At 58.1% G+C, this 19,175-nt stretch overlaps 8 protein-coding genes across 8 annotated transcripts; 6 read left to right on the top strand and 2 right to left on the bottom strand.

Moving 5' to 3' along the window:
* Positions 1-2,990: 2,990 nt before the first annotated feature.
* Positions 2,991-5,672, top strand: PHYSODRAFT_560782 (hypothetical protein; the record flags this gene model as incomplete). Its single annotated transcript, XM_009531748.1, has 2 exons — positions 2,991-3,233; positions 3,285-5,672. The coding sequence occupies 2 exons, from the start codon at positions 2,991-2,993 to the stop codon at positions 5,670-5,672; spliced, it is 2,631 nt and encodes an 876-aa protein (XP_009530043.1).
* Positions 5,673-6,303: 631 nt separating this feature from the next.
* On the top strand, positions 6,304-7,080 carry PHYSODRAFT_334487 (necrosis inducing-like protein NPP1 type; the record flags this gene model as incomplete). Its single annotated transcript, XM_009531749.1, has 1 exon — positions 6,304-7,080. The coding sequence occupies one exon, from the start codon at positions 6,304-6,306 to the stop codon at positions 7,078-7,080; it is 777 nt and encodes a 258-aa protein (XP_009530044.1).
* A 2,463-nt stretch (positions 7,081-9,543) lies between these two features.
* Positions 9,544-10,260, top strand: PHYSODRAFT_249751 (necrosis inducing-like protein NPP1 type; the record flags this gene model as incomplete). The annotated part of the gene is made up of 1 exon (XM_009531750.1): positions 9,544-10,260. One exon carries the CDS (start codon positions 9,544-9,546, stop codon positions 10,258-10,260), a length of 717 nt encoding a protein of 238 aa, XP_009530045.1.
* A 162-nt stretch (positions 10,261-10,422) lies between these two features.
* PHYSODRAFT_249692 (necrosis inducing-like protein NPP1 type) lies at positions 10,423-11,169 on the bottom strand (the record flags this gene model as incomplete). Its single annotated transcript, XM_009531751.1, has 1 exon — positions 10,423-11,169. One exon carries the CDS (start codon positions 11,167-11,169, stop codon positions 10,423-10,425), a length of 747 nt encoding a protein of 248 aa, XP_009530046.1.
* Positions 11,170-12,638: 1,469 nt separating this feature from the next.
* Positions 12,639-13,984, top strand: PHYSODRAFT_560783 (hypothetical protein; the record flags this gene model as incomplete). The annotated part of the gene is made up of 2 exons (XM_009531752.1): positions 12,639-13,061; positions 13,127-13,984. The coding sequence occupies 2 exons, from the start codon at positions 12,639-12,641 to the stop codon at positions 13,982-13,984; spliced, it is 1,281 nt and encodes a 426-aa protein (XP_009530047.1).
* Positions 13,985-14,500: 516 nt separating this feature from the next.
* Positions 14,501-15,662, top strand: PHYSODRAFT_286472 (hypothetical protein). The gene has a single exon (XM_009531753.1). The coding sequence runs from the start codon at positions 14,535-14,537 to the stop codon at positions 15,525-15,527; it is 993 nt and encodes a 330-aa protein (XP_009530048.1). The 5' UTR covers positions 14,501-14,534; the 3' UTR covers positions 15,528-15,662.
* A 439-nt stretch (positions 15,663-16,101) lies between these two features.
* On the top strand, positions 16,102-17,463 carry PHYSODRAFT_509434 (hypothetical protein; the record flags this gene model as incomplete). Its single annotated transcript, XM_009531754.1, has 2 exons — positions 16,102-16,950; positions 16,987-17,463. 2 exons carry the CDS (start codon positions 16,102-16,104, stop codon positions 17,461-17,463), a joined length of 1,326 nt encoding a protein of 441 aa, XP_009530049.1.
* Positions 17,464-17,564: 101 nt separating this feature from the next.
* On the bottom strand, positions 17,565-18,880 carry PHYSODRAFT_351747 (hypothetical protein; the record flags this gene model as incomplete). Its single annotated transcript, XM_009531755.1, has 2 exons — positions 17,565-18,392; positions 18,458-18,880. 2 exons carry the CDS (start codon positions 18,878-18,880, stop codon positions 17,565-17,567), a joined length of 1,251 nt encoding a protein of 416 aa, XP_009530050.1.
* Between the last annotated feature and the right edge of the window lie 295 nt (positions 18,881-19,175).

Here is a 19,175-nt window from a genome sequence, read left to right on the forward strand (position 1 = left end):
ACCCCACCGTGTTGCACCGGTGACCGGTGCAGCGGAGCCCAGAGGCCGGTGCGCTGCCGGGTTAGCAGCGTGCTCGTCGTTCACAGCCTGGGCAGTGTCGTTCATGCCAGGTCTTGGGCCCCAGCGCGTTGCTCGTCTCGCTGGAGGTGGCGGCGTCTGCGCCGTGGACGCTGCCGTCGTCATCGTCTCCTTCTCCTTGATCGCTGTCGTCTCCGTCTCCTCGGGCGCTGTCGTCGCTGTCGTCGTTGTCGCCGTTGCAGCTGTCACCGTCGGGGGCGGTGTCGTCGTCTCCATCGCGTCCGCGGTCGACGGCGGCGGCGCCATCTCGATGTCAGGTGCTGGCTCCACCTCGGCGGGGTGGCGGGCCAGCACGGGCGGCAGCGGCGTCGCCGTCTCTGTCGCTGTCGTCGCCGCCTTCGAGGTTGCCGTCGTCATCATCGCCGTCTCCGTGGTTGCCGGCGTTGCCTGTGCCTTGGTCGCCGACGTCGGCTGCGGTGCCGGTGCCGTCTCGACGTCCGGGTGTGGCGTCCCGTCGGCGGGATGGCGGTCCAGCATGGGCGGGCCCACCGCCGTCGTCGTCTCCGCTGGTGGCGGCGTCGTCTTCCCGTTCGGCGGTCCCTGCAGCTTCGCGGGCGTCCGTGTGGAGAAGGTGGCGGCGCTGGCGGTCGGGTTGAGTCGGCGCCGCTTACCTGTAACCTGCTGCGCCAGGCGAGATCGGGTGGGGGTCAGCACGGGGGGGACATGCTGACGCCCAGGGGTCTTGGGAGCGGCGGGCACAGCGCTCTGCAGGGTGGCGGTGTCTGCCACCGCAGTGCCGCGTGGTGCGGCTGCTGCAGCGGCAGTCCTTGCTGCGGCGGGGCTGCTGGTGGGGGTCGCAGCAGCCCCGATCCGCGTCGGGGGGTCAACAGGTGTCGGGGGTGGCACCGCTGCCTCCGAAGCTTGGGCCGTCGCGGAGGTGGCGGCCGCGGCTGGAGGGTTGCGCTGGGTACACGCTTGGGCGTGGCATGCAGCCACGATCCGCGAGAAGAAGATGAGCGAGCACCGGCACCCGCTGGAGAAGACGTCCTGGAAGCGGGTGCCGTGGTGTGCTGCTCGACGGTGCGCCACCAGCGTCGCGAGGTTCGGGGCAACGTACGCGCACAACGCGCACTCGAACTGGGCAGCGTCGTGCGCGTACGTCGCCTGCACCGTGCCCTGCTGGCCGTCGTCCGGTCCAAAGTGCTGGGGCTGGGTCCTCGGTGCTGCTTGCACGGCCGCGAGTTTGGCCGCCGTGGCATCGCTCACCTCCGTCTTGGCCTCTTGGTCACCTCCGTCGTGGCCTTGGTTCGTGCAGCGTCTGCTCCGGCGGAGCGCGTCGCCTGTCATGGGCTCCGCGCGCGCGCGTGGCTGATAGTAGCGTGCTGGGTTCGGCGTAGCGCGCGCGCGGTGCCCCACGGGGGCGCGCACAACAGGAGCTGCTGCATCTTGGACAGCTGCGGCTGCGTCTGTTCCGACTCCGGCGGCAGCGGCAGCCGCAGCTGGGCTTGGTGTTGGGGGCGCCTGGGCTCCACCTTCGGCGAGCATGCCGGCCGCCCTGCCGGGTCCTGCCAATTCGCTGGGGGGTCCTGCGGCGGTGCCGCGCGCTGGAGGGGCTGGCGGGGGGTCTTGGGCAGCCAACCGGCGCGCGTGGGGGTCCGTAGCAGGCGTGGGGGCTGCGCAGGAGCCGTCGCTCCGCGCGCCTCGCCGAAGCGCCGCATGCTCGAGGCCGTGTTCTTCGGCCGTGTACTCCGTGCCGCGCGGCGCACGAGAGGCCCGGGATCCTGGCATAGTGAGGCCAGGTGGACGGGGCCCGGTCCCGCCCGGCGGACGGTCCGCGGGCCCGCGTCCGCTCGCCGTCGCCGCGAAGCGACGCGAGGTTGAAGCGGCGGACCGGGCCTCGGCTTGGCCGCCAGAGGGCCCGGCCCGCGGTCCCGCAATGGGCGCAATGGGCGCAGCGGGTCGCGGACCCGTGCCCGAAGTTGCGCCGGCCAACTCCTCGCCGGTGCCGAGCAGCGGCGCCGCGCGTGGAGGGTCGCCGGGGCCATTTTCGGCTCCGGCCGAGCCCAAAACGGGGGCGGGCGGATCCCCAATGCGTAACCGAAGCCCTAGCGGATCCGCCCCCGCCCGGACGTCCGCCAGCTCAGCCGCCCCAGCCCCGTCGCTGGCCGCGCTATAGAAAGACGCGTCGCTGGCGAGGCTGGAGTGGCTGGCCGTGGAGCACTCGCTGTCGGTGGACGGCGAGCGCTCCCGGGGCTGCCAGTCCGGCCACCAGAAGCGCATGCGCCGATGCGGTGGTGAAGGGCCGAAAAAGGTAGTTGGATAGAAAAGATAAGTGTAGTAGTTGGCCTCACGAGGGATAGGTGAAAGCCCCCGGAGACCGTACCGCGATTGGCTAGCAAGCTAACCGAAAGCAGCAGTTCCAAAAATAAATGTGAAAAAGACCCCACCAAAAGCAGGGAAACCAGTTTTCACACTGATTAGAACAGATACTACACTTGATCTTAGCCAAAGGCCGAGAAGGTATGATTTCTAACAGTAGTTAGCATTTTTACTTATACACTTGAATGATCCGTACGGACAAACATTTATTTGATGTTATTATTACGGTTATGACCCTTCTGCATTTGTTAGTAGTGATGTTTGATGCTACTTGAATGGCTAAATTACGTTTCTGGCCCTAATCAAGTTAAAGTACATGTAGTTGAAGTGTCTTGCCCGTAGAAGCTCCAAGCTGGGAATCGGAAGCTCTAGCAAAAGACTCGACTCATGCATGCATACAGACGTAGAGCTTCATATGCAGCGAGGGATACGGTCGCAACGCATCCGCAGGTCAAGGGGGGTGATGATACATGTACGCCGTCCTGCTGTACCACTTGCACGGTACAATATCCGATCAAAATGCACCCATGGCAATATATTTTCGGTATCATAGCGCGATCATACGAACATCGATCCGTAGCTCATAGCCCAAGATGCTGCAGCAGCTCGTCGTGGGCGTCGTGGGCGCGCGCGACCTACTGGTCGGGGACCTGAACGGCTCGAGCGACCCGTTCGTGCAGGTGACGGTGCTGGACGCCAAGGGGAAGCCACTGGCCGCGGGTGGCAGCTTCAAGACGCGCGTGGCCAAAAAGACGCTGGCGCCCGAGTGGAACGAGACGTTCACGCTCGGCTCGCGCGACTTCGACCTGCGCCTGGCCACGGCGCTGCGCTTCATGGTGTTCGACTTCGACGGGCTCAAGCGCGACGACGTGCTGGGCGTCGTCGAGGTGCCGCTGGACCTCATCACGTGCGAGGCCGCGCCCATGGACGACTGGTACCGCATCGTCAAGGTGCCGGAGCTCATGAGCTGCGACGCCAAGGGCGAGCTGCGCCTGACCTTCTCCAAGCCGCCGCCGCCGGCATCGCCCGTGGGCCGAGGCAAGGCCAAGTCGGTTGCGTTCCGAGGCGCGGAGGGACAGGAGGGGGGCCAGGGGGAGGAAGGGGACACGAGCCCCAACCTGCTCTACGTGACCATCGACTCGGGCAAGGACCTGCTGCCCATGGACCGCAACAACAGCAGTGACCCGCTCGTCAAGCTGTCGGTGGTGGGCCAGCGCCACCAGACCGAGACCGTGGCCAAGACGCTCAAGCCCCACTGGGACGAGCGCTTCGCCTTCCTGCTCAAGGACGCGCACACGACGCTGGAGCTGCTGGCGGAGGACGAGGACCGCACGATCAACGACTTCCTGGGCCGCGCGCAGCTGGTGCTGGCCGACGTGATCGTGCCCAACGAGGAGAAGACGGTGACCGTGACGCTGCTGGACAAGAAGCTGCTGCCCGACAAGGACCGAGGCACGCTCAAGCTGCGGCTGCTGTGGGTCTACGACCCGAACGCCGAGAGCATCACCAAGAGCTCCAATAAGAAGAAGGAGAAGTCCATCCTGCAGTCGCTCAAGAAGTCCATGCGCGTCAGTGCGCCGGACGGCCCGTACAACTCGGACGACGAGCTCAACGAGGAGGACGACGAAGTGGTGGACGTCGAGAGCGACGATGACGTCGACGTTGCCTCGCTCCCCCCGCCGCCGCCCGGGACGAACAGGCTCAACTTCTTGGTGGCGACGATCCACCGCGTGGAGGACCTGCCCCCGATGGACTCGCTGCTGTTCGACAAGGGCGAGAACCGCAAGCACAACGGCGGGGGCATTGATGCCTACGTGGCTGCCGCGCTCTCTTCGGAGCCTGAAGACTTCGTCCGTACGCGGGTGCGCACCAAGCAGGGGCGACGCGACCAGTTGAACGTCAACTTCCGCGAGAGTTTGATGATGTTGCTGCCCGACGAGAAGTGCGAGGACAAGACCCACGACGTTATCTTCAGCGTGATGGACTGGGATCCTGTGGGCGGCGACGAGGTCGTGGGCAAGTTCGAACTCAAGGATGTGGAGGCTGTCGCCAAAGCTCATGGCAACGAACCCTTCTGGGTGAACCTGTACGGCGCGCCGGTGAAGGGCGCCAGCAACAACAGTCGCGCGGCTGTGCTGATGAACGAGAACTCGCACTTGGCGTCGGCGTACCGCGGGCGAGTACTACTAACTCTGCGCGTGCGTGCAAAGTCGTCGGATTTGTACGACGCCAAGCACCAGAAGCGACTGGCTCCGAAGCTGGCGATGGAGAACTACCCCGCCAGCCACGTTTACCGCATGCGTGCTCACTTCGTGCAGGCCGTCGGTCTCCCAGCGGCTGTGGCTAGTGGAAAGCTGTCGCTGGTGCTATCCTGCGGCCTCCACCAGATTGCTTCGACAAGGAAAAAGGCTGAGAATGGGAGTCTCAAGTGGAATGAGACCGAGGAGAGCGACAAGATGTTGTTTCCTGTGGACGCGTCCCAGGTGCCTGACGTATTCTTGTACCTGTGTGAGAAGGACGACGAGAAGCGTGTGGCCATCTGCTACAAGCGTTTCCAGGCCAAGGACCTGCTTTCGTCCAAGTTCCAGCGTGAAATGGAGTGGATTGCGCTCGTCGGCGATCGCGCGGTGGGCAAGGCTAAACCACGGGAGGAATTTACTGGCAAGGTTCTAGTGCGTTTGGGCTTCGGCCCCATCGAGACGGCCACAGCTCAGAGCTGGGACCAGAAGGAGATGATCGAGCACGTGAACCACCGCATGCCGTACCAGGTCCGCGTCCGCCTGCGCGAAGCCCGCAACTTGGTGTCACTGCATGCCAGTACCAAGACCATCGTTGCGAGCGCCAGTGTTCAGTGCTGGGACAGTATGCAGAAGACGACCGAAACTAACGGAGAACCCTCTACCTCTCCTGTGTGGGCGCAAACGTTCTGCATGGACGTGAATCTGCCGAATCTACGCTACGCGCCTCAAGTGCTGATCCATATCAAGAACGAGAGCCCGCGCGAGTACATTGGCACGGCAGCTGTGAAGCTTTCAGATGCCGCAGACGGCAGCACTGCGGATGGGAGTGTGACGTTGTGCACTTCTCAAGAACTCAAGCAGAACGAACGCCCCAAGGAGCCCACGCTCAAGTGGCTGCCCGTGGTTTTCAACGGCGACGACGTAGAGACTTCCCACGGCCAGGTCCTCACCTCAGTCGAGCTCATCCGCAAGGCTTTCCCGGATGAAACACTGCCAGATCCAGAGGCGCTGGAGAAGGCCCACATGAATGCGTGAGACCACAACTGGAGTAGGTTGAAGAGAGATGACCTGGAATTTGCTGAATGAAATGAACATGTTGCGTCTGCGAATTATAGCATGCGACTGCTTGTTGTAACTCGTGTGAGTGTATTTTGAACGCTACTCGGTACTGCAGCAATTTATTGTACGACAAGGTGGCGTCGACAAGCTGTGTAGAACAGCATCGCGCTGGTGAGATGTTGTACACGCTTCAAGAAGAACCCCCTCTCCAGTAGATACATGGGGTATGCCGCACCCGATATTTCCCGTAAGCAAAACACACATAACATGCAACATGCAACTCATACCATATCGAGCTTATTAGCTGAGGCGGTCCACCTGTTCATCTCCATGTGCCGCTGAGGAACCTCGTGTGCCAAACTTTCCGATTGTGCTGCCGAAGGCACTGTTATCCCATCGTAATATTTAGAGTTGGTCTTGGATACCAAGTCGTACGTCGCGATACTTTGCATGAACGCAACTGTAGAGCTGCGAGGGCTACCTATCGCTGCCTTGCCGTATGGTGCCACCGACAGCCCGAACGGCAAACGAACTTGTGCCGGGGCGCAAGGACACGGTCCCACCTGCGAGCCTCACTTTCAATTCTCCCCCAGAAGATCACAAAAGGATGAATCTTCGTGCCCTCGCTGCCGACACTTTAGCCTCGCTCGCATCCGTCTCCGGTGGCATCATCGGCCACGACCAAGTCGTTCCGTTCCCGCAGTCCCAGCCCACCACCATCAGTAACAAGGCCGCACTCAAGTTCAAACCGCAGCTCTGGATCAACAATGGCTGCCACCCGTACCCTGTCGTGAACGCTGCGGGTGACACCGGTGGCGGTCTCAAGACCCACGGCTCCTCCGCTGCAGGGTGCAGATGCTCCGGCTACGGTTCGCAGGTCTACGGGCGATCTACCTGGTACAATGGCGTCTGGGCCATCATGTACTGCTGGTACTTCCCCAAGGACGAACCTCAAGACGGCACTGGCCATCGCCACGACTGGGAGCACGTCATCGTGTGGATCGACAACCCTGATGTCGAGAACCCAAAGATCATGGCCATGACGCCGTCCGCACACAGCGGCTACTCCACGTACGCGCTTCCGCCTGCGGATATGGTGGACGGTACGAGCTGTAAGGTCGAGTACACTTCGAGTTGGCTATTCATCGACCACCACCTAGAAGGAACGTCAACTGCAGGGGAGTTCCAGGACCTCATCATGTGGAGTGATCTGACCGACGGGGCGCGCCTCGCGCTAAACACTACGAGCTTCGGCAAGGCCAACACCCCTATGAACGACGGCAACTTCCTACCGAAGATCCAGAAGGCGTACCCGTGGTCGAATGAGCAGCAGGAGCAACAACAGCAAGGACAACAGGACCAGCAGCAACAGCAGGGAGCTTAGTGCTCGAAGGGTAGTGAAGCGACCTACATGCACATACAAACTGTTATTCGATACGTTTACAGGCGTGTCGAGCCAAAACTTACGGAGTACATCTATTACTCACATATGAGTAATGCAGATCAAAGTGGGAAGAAGGACAGGAAACAGGGGACTTAGGATCAAGCTCAATAACATTCACCCCTACAATAACTTCGAAGTAGTTTCCAGGCCAACCTTTCCGAATGGTGTTGTACCTTGTTGGCGTGCAACTTCCGAAGGGTATCGTGTTACTCAATTTTAGGTAAAAAGCTAAAAAAATGGAGTATGTTACGATTCTAAGATCGAATGAATGAATTAGCAAATGCGCACTAAACGTGTCTACACTTCTCACGTCTTCCCGCTTTGTAAGCTTGTCGTTGCTAATACAGTACTACACGGATGGAGCAGAGCTGGTACCAGGTCTGTAGCACTATGCCGTGATGAGTCCGTGTTGTTCTCTGAGAGCTTTGAATGATCAGCGGCACTGCGCTGGACTGGCCTTGAGTGGGTACCCACGCGCTTCGATACACTTCCAATGTTCTGCGGCGAACAATCTCCCCAGATTCTACGCGGCAAGTAGATTAGTTAGAGTGGCATTAGCGGAATACTCAGGAGTCAGCAAAATACTCAGAATTGTGGTATTTCCTTTGAGTAATATACTTTTACAAAGTTAACTCGCACCACCTGCTCGTGCACGACGGCTATCACCTTCGGGTGCAAGACTTGGCCACTTAGTGGCCCACGGTGGTGATGGCGATGACGATCGCGAAGTCCAGCATCTTTCGGTTGTCGCTCGTCCAGATCCTCGAGATGAACCACCACGAGCGCTTGTTGAGTACAAAATTAGCACAAAGCACCTTATTTTTCCGAAGCAAAATGAGCTGGAGAGAACTACACGTATTCGTCTGCATCCGTATCCGGTATGGCGGTGGACTGAAGCGTCCAGCTAGTCGACAGCTTTGGAACACAATGCCTTCCGCGCGAATTCGAGTTCTTCCTTGGGTCCGTTGTAAACGTGAACACCGAAATTATAGCGTAAGTCGGTTCTCAAAGCGATAGACCCAGGAAATACCATGGGTACCCACTACATAATGCCCCTAGTGATCTTATATTTGAGACTCATGCCGGAGTGTTTGCATCCACACTATCTGAAATAGGCTTTGAGGCTACATCTTGTGCCACAGTCGTGCACAAGCAGGTGGACATCGGCTACTAGCGGCGTCCATTTCTTCATCCCCAAAACCCCAAAAATCCCCAAAAGTCAAATCTCAGATTTAGGAACCATGAACCTAACTTTTACTAAGACCCATTATATATCTAGCTTAGAGAAACCAGCCGCGCTGCGCTTGGCTGGGCGCCCCCGCCCGCGCGGGTGTGCTGCGGCTACGCTCCTCACAACCGCTCACCTCCGTTGGTCGGGCGCTATCGCGCCTCTGGGATATTACACCAAAAAAATTAGCCTAATATTTAGTTACCCCAATACTAAGAGTTATTTATTTCTTGGGGACAGTTTGGGGGCGTTTAATTGAGATTTTGGGGAGTAACAAACTGTTTTTATTGAAAGTCCCCAAAATTTGTTGGGGGATTTTAGGGGACTTTGGGTACGTTTTAGGGATGAAGAAAATTCTCCCCTACTAGCAGCCCATGCTGGACCTGACGAACAAACATGAAAGTGTCTTGACCGAACATTGCCAGTTAGTGGCGAATACTGTTGTAATGCTATGATACTGTAGTTTCAAGCATGTCACCAGCCCAGATACATTTCCCTGGGGTGACGGTTTAGAGCCAGCGGTGGTGAAAGCTGCAACGTGGCACACCAGGCGAATCAAGATCTCTGGATAGGGGTTTCAACGTAGCATTGTAGTGTATCGGACGCAGCAGCAGCAAAATCGAATGCGCAAGGAGTTGGCAGCAGAGCACAACAAAACGCCCGGAACAAGCGCTGGACAAGGGGGAACAAGCGGAACTCGGCCCTCCTCCTCTCAAAACAAGGGGTTTAAAGGATAAAAGATTAAGTAATAACCCACCAGTATCTTCGCAATTCGCCACAACTCTTCGTATTGATCCCATGAGAACGAAAGCTCGAGACCAACCTTGAGTAAAATAGTACGCTTTCTTTTCGTGGACACGTACAGACACGAATCTTTTCCGATCCTACACCCGCTGCAACACCCGCTGTATTACACTACAAGCAGATGCTACCGAGGAAGTAAGGCGAAAGTATTCTTTCAACAAAACAAATTGACCCGAGGCCAACAAATTTTATGCAAGTCGGATACCGAACGTGTACATGTACACGTACGTACCTGTCGCTTCATCGATCCTTACAAGACGATAGGCAAGATTGTAGACCGACCTCGCGCTATGTGGCTCCGACTCGGAGCCCGGAGACCCTTCCAAAGCAAGAACAATCACTTTTACTTTTTCTTCTCACTGCAGACGGCAATGAACCTCCGCGCTATCGCCGCTGTCACTGCTGCCTCGCTGATATCCGTCGAGGCGGGCGTTATTGGCCACGATCAAGTGGTTCCGTTCCCGCAGTCTGCCGCTACGTCCGCCGCCAACATCGCCGCCCTCAAGTTCAAGCTCCAGATCTTCATCAACAACGGCTGCCACCCGTATCCTGCCGTGAATGCTGCGGGAGACACGAGCGGTGGACTCAAGCCTAGCGGGTCTGTCAATGCCGGGTGCAAGGGATCTGGTTACGGGTCGCAGGTGTACGGCAGGTCAACGCTATACAACAACAAGCACGCGATCATGTACTCGTGGTACTTCCCCAAGGACAACCCCGTGACTGGCCTGGGCCACCGCCACGACTGGGAGCACGTCATCGTGTGGATCGACAACCCGGCGTCGAGCAACGCCACCATCTTGGCCATGACTCCGTCTGCGCACAGCGGCTACTCGACGTACGCGCCTCCGCCCGCCACCATGGTGGACGGCACCAGCGTCAAAGTCGAGTACACGTCGAGCAAAGTCGTCATCAACCACCACCTGGAGGGCACGTCGACTGCAGGAGAGACCCAGAACCTCATCATGTGGGAGGATATGACGGACGCTGCACGGTACGCGCTCAACACCACAGACTTTGGCAGTGCCAACGTCCCCATGAAGGACGGTAACTTCATTTCGAAGCTGGGCAAAGCGTACCCGTGGAAGTGAAAACGACACGGCAACTTTAACTCAAAAAGTGACAACAATTCCAGTTTGTTGAAAAATAGGTTTGAAATGTTTGAAAAATGAACATAAGAGCAGGTAAAAAGACTCACTGAGTTCATTTGATTTTCACTTTAAAAAAAACTTACACATGCACACGAACGATTGTCAAAACGGCCACGCCCTGTCGAGCTTACCAACGAAATTTCCGTCGTTCATCGGCACGTTCGCGTCGCCGAAGCTTACTTCGTTCAGGGCTCTGCGCGCCAAGTCACTCATCTGGTCCCACATGATCAAGTCCTGGAAATCGCCGCCCTCCGTCGTCACGTCCGTGGCGTGGTTCATGGGGTAGTTGCTCTCGTAGTTGACCTTGATGCTCGTGCCGTCCAGCGTGTCGGCATTCGGTGGGGAGTACTTCGAGTAGCCGCTATGTGCTGACGGCGTGACCGCCAAAATGATCGGGTCCGGAACGTCCGGGTTGTTGATCCACACAATGACGTGCTCCCAGTCGTGGCGGTGGCCCAGGCCAGTCGACGGCGAGTCCTTGGGGAAGTACCACGAGTACATAATGGCCCAGACGTCTCTGTGCCAAGTGGAGCGACCGTAGACCTGAGAACCCCAGCCAGATCCCTTGCAGCCAGCGCTGGGAGCTCCTGATGTCTTCAGGCCGCCGCTGGTCTCGCCTGCGTCATTGACTGCAGGGTACGGGTGGCATCCGTTAGTGACGTGCAGTTGGGGCTTGAACTTCACGGCGGCCCTCTCGGAAATCGTGACAGGCTCGGGCTGGGCAAATGGCCTCACTTGGTCGTGGCTGATGGTGGTGGGCTGCCAATGCTGCTGTTGCTGCTGTTGTTCTTGGGCTTGAACCGTGGCCAGAGCGGCGACAGTCGCGACCAGGAAAGTGGCTAGCTTCATCGCAGAGGCTTGGTGTTGGGGAAGGAGTGTGGTCGACTGGGCGAATCTGAAACTGCCTGTCACCGTCGGACAGCAAGATGTATAGAGCAACTTGCAGACCGATGCAGCGAGCAACAGCAGGAGGGACAACGCGCAGCATCATTAGGATATTTTAGTTGACAGAGAAACCACAAGGCGCGCCCTACAGATTGGCAAAACCTCCCCCATCTCACGGAATTTTCACTTGCCAGACACTTTACACGTTTCTTCTTTGGTTACTCACGGACGTCGTTTAGGCGTGCATCGCCTTATTCCCATAAACTGATTTGTCGATATACATGTACTGCACAAGTATTAGTAAGAGTAGTCTATCCCATCGGCTGGTGTAGGATCAAGCTGCACATTGGAGTTTTCTTGCCCATGTACTTTGGGCGGGTTGATGTCTTGGAGCAGGACAGGTTCCCAACGCCGTACAAAATTTTAAGGTTAACTTAACATCATCGTAAGTACCGCGGTGTGAGCGTGAGCGAGCAACAGGTGGTTTGCAGGATTACAAAAAATTAATCTCTCTACACGGTTGCATTGCACAACCTTTAGTAAAATGTTACTGCATCCCCATCAGAAGAAGTGATCTTGATATATCGACGACTAAGGCGCTGCTGCGTAGTTACACCGTCGGCGAGAGCAGCTGCGAATTGCTATGCAATGGGCCAACGTGGCAATGGTAAGACATGGCCCTTGTGTGTAGTGTTCTTGCGAAAAATTGCTGTTGCGGCTTCATGTGAGGGACATTCGTCTCGCCAGCCATGTAGCACGCGTGGTAGTTGACGATGACGATGCCACGTTTGATGTATTGCATGTATTTTCGTCCTTAGTTTATTGCTGCTGCGCGCTAAGTTTTGGATCCGAGCAGCCGTGGAAGAGTGCGAGGAGGTGGCCGCGACTAGCGCCGCCACGGAGCCCGCAAACCCTTCCGCGAGCGAGAGAGCTGAGGCCCGCAAGGTCGCTTCTCGTTTTCTTGGCGACCCAATGATAATTAATAAGAATCCGCACGGACACAAAGAAGCTTTCTAAGCATTTCTTATGCAATTTTAATCTTAACACTGCATTGAAGCACGTAGGCATGCGCTTTTGCTCAACAAAAGGTAAATATGCCCATGTTCCTATGGTCTAACCAATAAATAGTCGAGCTACGTTACGTACCGGTTACGTTTCAAAGCACACGCGGTCTTGCCCGCCGCAGCAAGTTGAAAACGAGCTATATCTCAGGATAGGGAGCGCCAAACGCAGACACAGTCGTTGTGCTTACGGATGAGCAAAGACACATAATTCAATAAATATTGTAGATACGGGCACTTCATTCTATCACCCGAGTCTTCTTCATGTGTATGCACCTCCTCAGCGAATCATTCTCGTTGGCAACGAGGCAGCCAAGAGGCGAGCCACACTCACAACGTTCAGTGCTAATGTCCCAAGCAGATGGCTCGAGAATGAACGCCACCTGCGTGGCAATGCCCCCATACGATGCCCCTCTGGCCTTCGTATTGGATTTTCAACCCTGTCGACGGCGTCAGTTTACCTGGCCATTGTTACACTTGCCCACAGCGTCCAATGACACGCCTGCTGCCAATGCGAATGTGACTCCTGCTCATAATTCTCGGTGGGCTCCAATTGTGATGGCGTCGGAGCCGCGCGTCTGCGAGCTCGGCGACTTGCGCGTGAAGCTAAATCACAGGAGGTATATGGCAGGCGATCTGCTCCGGGGTCGAGTTCTCTTTCGAGCGACCAAGTGTGTGAAGAGTTCCGACTTTGTCGTTCGCCTAGAGGGCCGAGAACACATTTCGTGGCTGGAGCATCGCGCTAGAAGAAGGCACAACAAAGACGTTCTCCAGGAACAGGTACGCATCGTTGCCGTAAGTTAGTTTGAATCCTTCCGCGTAGACTTTAATTAACATCTTTGTGGTCTTTTTGCCGACAGGTTTCGCTACTGGACGCTTCATCAGCGTTCCGACCTGGAGAGTACGAGGTTCCGTTCAGCTTCCAGCTACCGGCATCCCTTCCAAGCTCGTTTCAGATGAAAGACCGACAATTAGTCGACTTGGGGAGCATGAAGTCCTCCATCACGTACAAGGTTCGCGCCACGATACGCATCGACGGCGCACTCCACCCGTACATCGAAGGCTCTTGCCCATTTATCGTGCATCGCCCACCTCCAGACAGCCTCATGCAGCCAGTCGAGCGATCTTCATCGGAAAAGATCCGCGTGTTTCGAGTCTTCTCGCGCGGCATTTGTACGCTATCCGCTTCACTGGATCACGACGAGGTGACTGCCGGTGACATGGTGACGGTGTTCACTAGCGTGAAGAACGAGACGTCCAAGGACATGACGGGGATCTCGGTGCAGCTCGTCGAAGACCTGGCGGTGGACGTCCCCTTCCGCACGCAGAAGCGAGGCTCGACTGTCCTGTGTCGACGAGACTTCCCAGGAGTCCGAGCTAGACGTCAGGCGGACCGAGCTCTGAGCTTGAACTTGGCCACCGAGACGCCGTGGAGCTTCGAGTCCATTAATCCGACCATGGCGTGCAACTTCGTCCAGTGGAAGTACCGACTCGTTGTCACGTGCAGCTTTCGCCTTTGTTCAAGCGTGAAGGTCGAGTTCCCCGTGACGGTGTCGTGTCCTAGGAGTGCTGGCAGGATGTCGATGGTTAGACTCCCAGGACCATTCTCGTCTCCTCTAGGCGTCGAGGACGTGCCCTTAGGCCCAAGAAGCTTGCCTCAACTCTCTCGACTCAGCCAGAGCTTTCTAGAAAGGAGCGCCTTATCCTACGCGCATTAGTACTCGAGGCGTAGTTAGGGTGTGCAAGCTTATTGTACTCCTCTAAATAGAAAACCTATTGCTGGAGAAGTATCCCCTTAATTCTGACAAGACTTGTAGGTGTGTAGGTGTCGAATCGGAATGTGGTTGAAGGAGACAAGGTCCCTACTAGGGACTCCCTAGTGCAACGCGTTGTGCCTCAAGTCGAAGCCGCAGCGTAACGCGTGGCCAGGTTTACCCCGTGACGATGTTCCTGAGCTTGCAGCTGCAACGGTCCGGCGGTAGTTGAAGTTTTGCGCACAGAGTGACCCAGTGTGTGATACATGTGGGACACATAAATAGAATATTGCAGTAGTGATCTAAGTGTATTGTATCGAAAGACCCACGTCAACGCGTATGTGTTTCCAAAGGTATTTTCCGTCTGCATGGTCGCGGTCCGCCCAAGCAGCCGCTTCAACCACAGCCTGCATAATGCCACGCACTTGCTGGGCTCCACACAGGTCCCAACGTAGCTGAGAGCCCATTCTGCTATTGACCAGCAAAAGCTCAAGTGACCCCCCTCTCCGTAAAGATGGCCGTCAAGTTCCTGAACCAGGGCGCCAAGATCCAGGAGTTCACCGTGGGCGGCCGCAACCTCGTGCTGGGCTTCCCCACGCCGGAGCTCTACATCCAGCACTGCGGCCCGCACTTCGGCGAGACCGTGGGCCGCATCGCCAACCGCGTGTCGGGCGCCAAGGTGGAGCTCAACGGCAAGTCCTACGACCTCATCGCCAACGACGGCGTCAACTCGCTGCACGGCGGCAACACGTGGGGGCTCAAGGACTTCGAGGGCCCCTTCGAGGTCAAGAACCACGAGGGCAAGGACGCCGTGCAGTACAAGCTCGTGAGCCCCGACGGAGACTCGGGATTCCCCGGCACGGTCGAGTTCACGGTCACGTACACGCAGACGACGAGCACGACGGAGAACGGCAAGGAGCTCGTGGAGCTGGAGGCCGAGTACGAGGCGCAGCTGGTCGGCCCCGAGGACGTCAAGGAGACGGCCATCAACATCACGAACCACAGCTACTTCAACCTGTCCGACCGCGAGACCATCGACGGCACGGAGGTGACGCTCGCCTCGGACCAGTACCTCGTGCCGGACGAGGGCAACATCCCCACGGGCGCCATCGAGAGCTTCCCGGGCATCAAGGCGCACGAGAAGTTCACGCTCGGCGTCAAGGAGCCCAACGTGGACCACTGCTTCCTCATGAACCACGACTCCAAGAGCATCCCGCTCGACACGCGCAGCCTGCCGCTGCAGCTGCTGGTCACGGCCGAGCACCCGGACACCAAGATCCACCTCGAGGTGCTCAGCACGGAGCCCGCCTTCCAGTTCTACACGGGCTTCTGGAACGACGCCCCCGCCGTGGCCGGCCAGCCCGCTCGCGGATCGCGCTCGGGCTTCGCCGTCGAGCCTGGCCGCTTCGTCAACGCCATCAACACGCCCGAGTGGCGCAACCAGATGCTGCTGCCCAAGGGCGAGAAGTTCGGCAGCCGCATCGTCTACCGCGCCTGGGCGGCCTAAGCGTCGAGTTTGATCGACGCTTGACCAAGGACTTTCGTGCCGGGTGGCGATGGATATGAGCAGCGGGCACAACTACAATCTGAGTAGAGCCCTTGGTGTACGGATATGCGTGAGTAAATACAAATTTTGTGATTCAAAAGGGAGTATTTGTTCGACTTTGGACGCCCCGATGTCGTCGACGCACACGACCACGTGCCCCCGGTCATGGTGGAGGCCCAGTCCCGAGATCGGAGGGTGCTTGGGGAAGTACATGTACTACTGGTATGGATACCACGAGTGCATGATAGCCGTTGTACCGTACAACTTGCACGTCGTTATACGGCCGTAGATTTGGCTGCCATACCAGACCCCTTGCAGCCAGCGCTAAATAAGCCCGCGGGCTTGCGTGTTGCCGTCCTTGTCCTCGCTGGTCCTGCCAGCTTCCAATCGAGTCGAGGTTGGATATCCACGGATGCATGAAGCGCCAGCACTTGGGTAGCATGTTGAAGTTGCACTGGTTGACGCATTATATGTGGGTCACACCATAATTCTGAATTATTATTCTGTTCAAATTCCCAAATAGCAATTATTGGAGATGATGTCGGAGCGCAAGCGGCGGCGGCTGGACGAAGACGCCCGGCGTCTGGAGCTGTGCGCGGCCGACCTGCGCGAGCTGGGCGCCGCCATCGGCTCGTGCGCGTTCCGCTTGCCCTCGGAGAACGTGTCGGTGCCGCTGCAGCGCTCGCGCGCGGCGTCCAAGCCTCCCAAGCCGGCAGCAAGTTCCGGCCGCTCTTCGTCGCGCTCGCTGTACTCGGTGGTGTCCAGCTCGGCGTACGCGGCCAAGACGAACGCGCAGAGCCGGCAGGAGACCTGGCAGGAGGCGCTGCAACGACTGGCGGCCGAGCTGGACGCGCCGCGCGCGCAGAAGGAGGCGGTGGGGCGCTGCGAGCGGCTGCGCAGACGCTTCGAGGCGCTGAGCGACGCCGTGCGGCTGTGCCAGGACAAGCTGCGGCGCGCCGGCGACGAGGTGGCGCTGCAGGACCGCGTGGAGAGCCAGCTGGCGCAGGAGGAGACGGCGTGGGAGCAGCAGATGCAGACGCGCGAGCAGCGCGTGGCCGAGCGCGAGGTGGAGCTGCATGCGCTGCAGGAGGAGCGCGCGGCGGACGAGGCCGGCGACATAGCGGCGGCAGCTGCGGACGAAGAGAAGGAGGACGAGGAGAAGAAGCAAGAGGATGCCGATACAGAAGAAGACGCAGAGGTGGATGAAGATGCAGAGCAGGCGCGCGCGGAGCTGCGCGAGGCGCTGGCCCTGCGCGCCGAGGAGAAGCGGGACATCCAGGCGGCTATTGACTCCCTGCAGCGCAAACGCGCCAGGCGCAGCGCCGCGCTGGCTGAACAGAGGAAGAAACTGCAGCAACGGCAAGAGCAGGAGGAGGCGGAGAACGTGGAGGCGGATGCCGCCGCAGCCGCGCGGCAGCAGGTGCTGAGGGAGCTGCGCGACGAGAAGGAGGCACTGCAGACGGATATCATCGCGGCGGAGGAGCTGGAGGAGAAACTCGAGGAGAACGTCCGGGACCTGCCGGCGCTCAAGGACGAGCTGCAGCGCGCCAAGGCAGAGCGCGCGCAGGTGCAGGCGCAGGTGGACTCGCTGCGGCTGGAGCTGGCGCGGCGCAAGCGCAAGATGCGGCACATGGTGGACGTGCAGCTCCTGACGGCGCGCGACACGAACCCGCCAACTCTGCGTGAGGAGGCAGTGCTGCTGCACTTGCTGTACGAGCACGAGGGCGAGATGGGCGTGAACGAGCTCAAGCAGGAGGCGAGTGCGGTGCTGGAGGAGCACGGCAAGCCGAACGGCAACGGCGTGGTGATCCGCGCGCTGTACTCGTTGGTAGCGAATGGCGTCGTGCAGATTGACCGGTCGTACGGCAACGGGCTGGTCACGTCACTGCTGGTTTGATTTATTTGTCGAGTACGTTATTGAGCCTAATAGCAAGTACGATGCGTTTGCACACTCTAACTCTAACAACGGCTAATGCGCGTAGGATAAGGCGCTCCTTTCTAGAAAGCTCTGGCTGAGTCGAGGAGTTGAGGCAAGCTTCTTGGGCCTAAGGGCACGTCCTCGACGCCTAGAGGAGACGAGAATGGTCCTGGGAGTCTAACCATCGACATCCTGCCAGCACTCCTAGGACACGACACCGTCACGGGGAACTCGACCTTCACGCTTGAACAAAGGCGAAAGCTGCACGTGACAACGAGTCGGTACTTCCACTGGACGAAGTTGCACGCCATGGTCGGATTAATGGACTCGAAGCTCCACGGCGTCTCGGTGGCCAAGTTCAAGCTCAGAGCTCGGTCCGCCTGACGTCTGGCTCGGACTCCTGGGAAGTCTCGTCGACACAGGACAGTCGAGCCTCGCTTCTGCGTGCGGAAGGGGACGTCCACCGCCAGGTCTTCGACGAGCTGCACCGAGATCCCCGTCATGTCCTTGGACGTCTCGTTCTTCACGCTAGTGAACACCGTCACCATGTCACCGGCAGTCACCTCGTCGTGATCCAGTGAAGCGGATAGCGTACAAATGCCGCGCGAGAAGACTCGAAACACGCGGATCTTTTCCGATGAAGATCGCTCGACTGGCTGCATGAGGCTGTCTGGAGGTGGGCGATGCACGATAAATGGGCAAGAGCCTTCGATGTACGGGTGGAGTGCGCCGTCGATGCGTATCGTGGCGCGAACCTTGTACGTGATGGAGGACTTCATGCTCCCCAAGTCGACTAATTGTCGGTCTTTCATCTGAAACGAGCTCGGAAGGGATGCCGGTAGCTGGAAGCTGAACGGAACCTCGTACTCTCCAGGTCGGAACGCTGATGAAGCGTCCAGTAGCGAAACCTGTCGGCAAAAAGACCACAAAGATGTTAATTAAAGTCTACGCGGAAGGATTCAAACTAACTTACGGCAACGATGCGTACCTGTTCCTGGAGAACGTCTTTGTTGTGCCTTCTTCTAGCGCGATGCTCCAGCCACGAAATGTGTTCTCGGCCCTCTAGGCGAACGACAAAGTCGGAACTCTTCACACACTTGGTCGCTCGAAAGAGAACTCGACCCCGGAGCAGATCGCCTGCCATATACCTCCTGTGATTTAGCTTCACGCGCAAGTCGCCGAGCTCGCAGACGCGCGGCTCCGACGCCATCACAATTGGAGCCCACCGAGAATTATGAGCAGGAGTCACATTCGCATTGGCAGCAGGCGTGTCATTGGACGCTGTGGGCAAGTGTAACAATGGCCAGGTAAACTGACGCCGTCGACAGGGTTGAAAATCCAATACGAAGGCCAGAGGGGCATCGTATGGGGGCATTGCCACGCAGGTGGCGTTCATTCTCGAGCCATCTGCTTGGGACATTAGCACTGAACGTTGTGAGTGTGGCTCGCCTCTTGGCTGCCTCGTTGTCATCGAATCGTGGAGGGCATGTAGAAGTCTCAGGTACCAATTCGCTCTCTGGATACATTATTTCTGAGGTTTTCGAAACGGAGCTGCCGTACGAGTGCAAAAGCGAGCTACATGCTGGTCCTCTATCAGTTTTACGCTACAGTTAAGAAGAAACTACATGTGCTGCGATCTTATCCTTATCTCATTCAAAACACGAACGGTAGTTGTCAAGAATGCCCAATCG

This window comes from Phytophthora sojae (genome assembly GCF_000149755.1).
Source record: "Phytophthora sojae unplaced genomic scaffold PHYSOscaffold_5, whole genome shotgun sequence".
Classification (NCBI taxonomy): Eukaryota; Oomycota; class Peronosporomycetes; order Peronosporales; family Peronosporaceae; genus Phytophthora; species Phytophthora sojae.

Coding starts and splice junctions, on each gene's coding strand:
- PHYSODRAFT_286472 (XM_009531753.1), top strand. CDS start 14,535: ATGGCCGTCAAGTTCCTGAACCAGGGCGCCAAGATCCAGGAGTTCACC.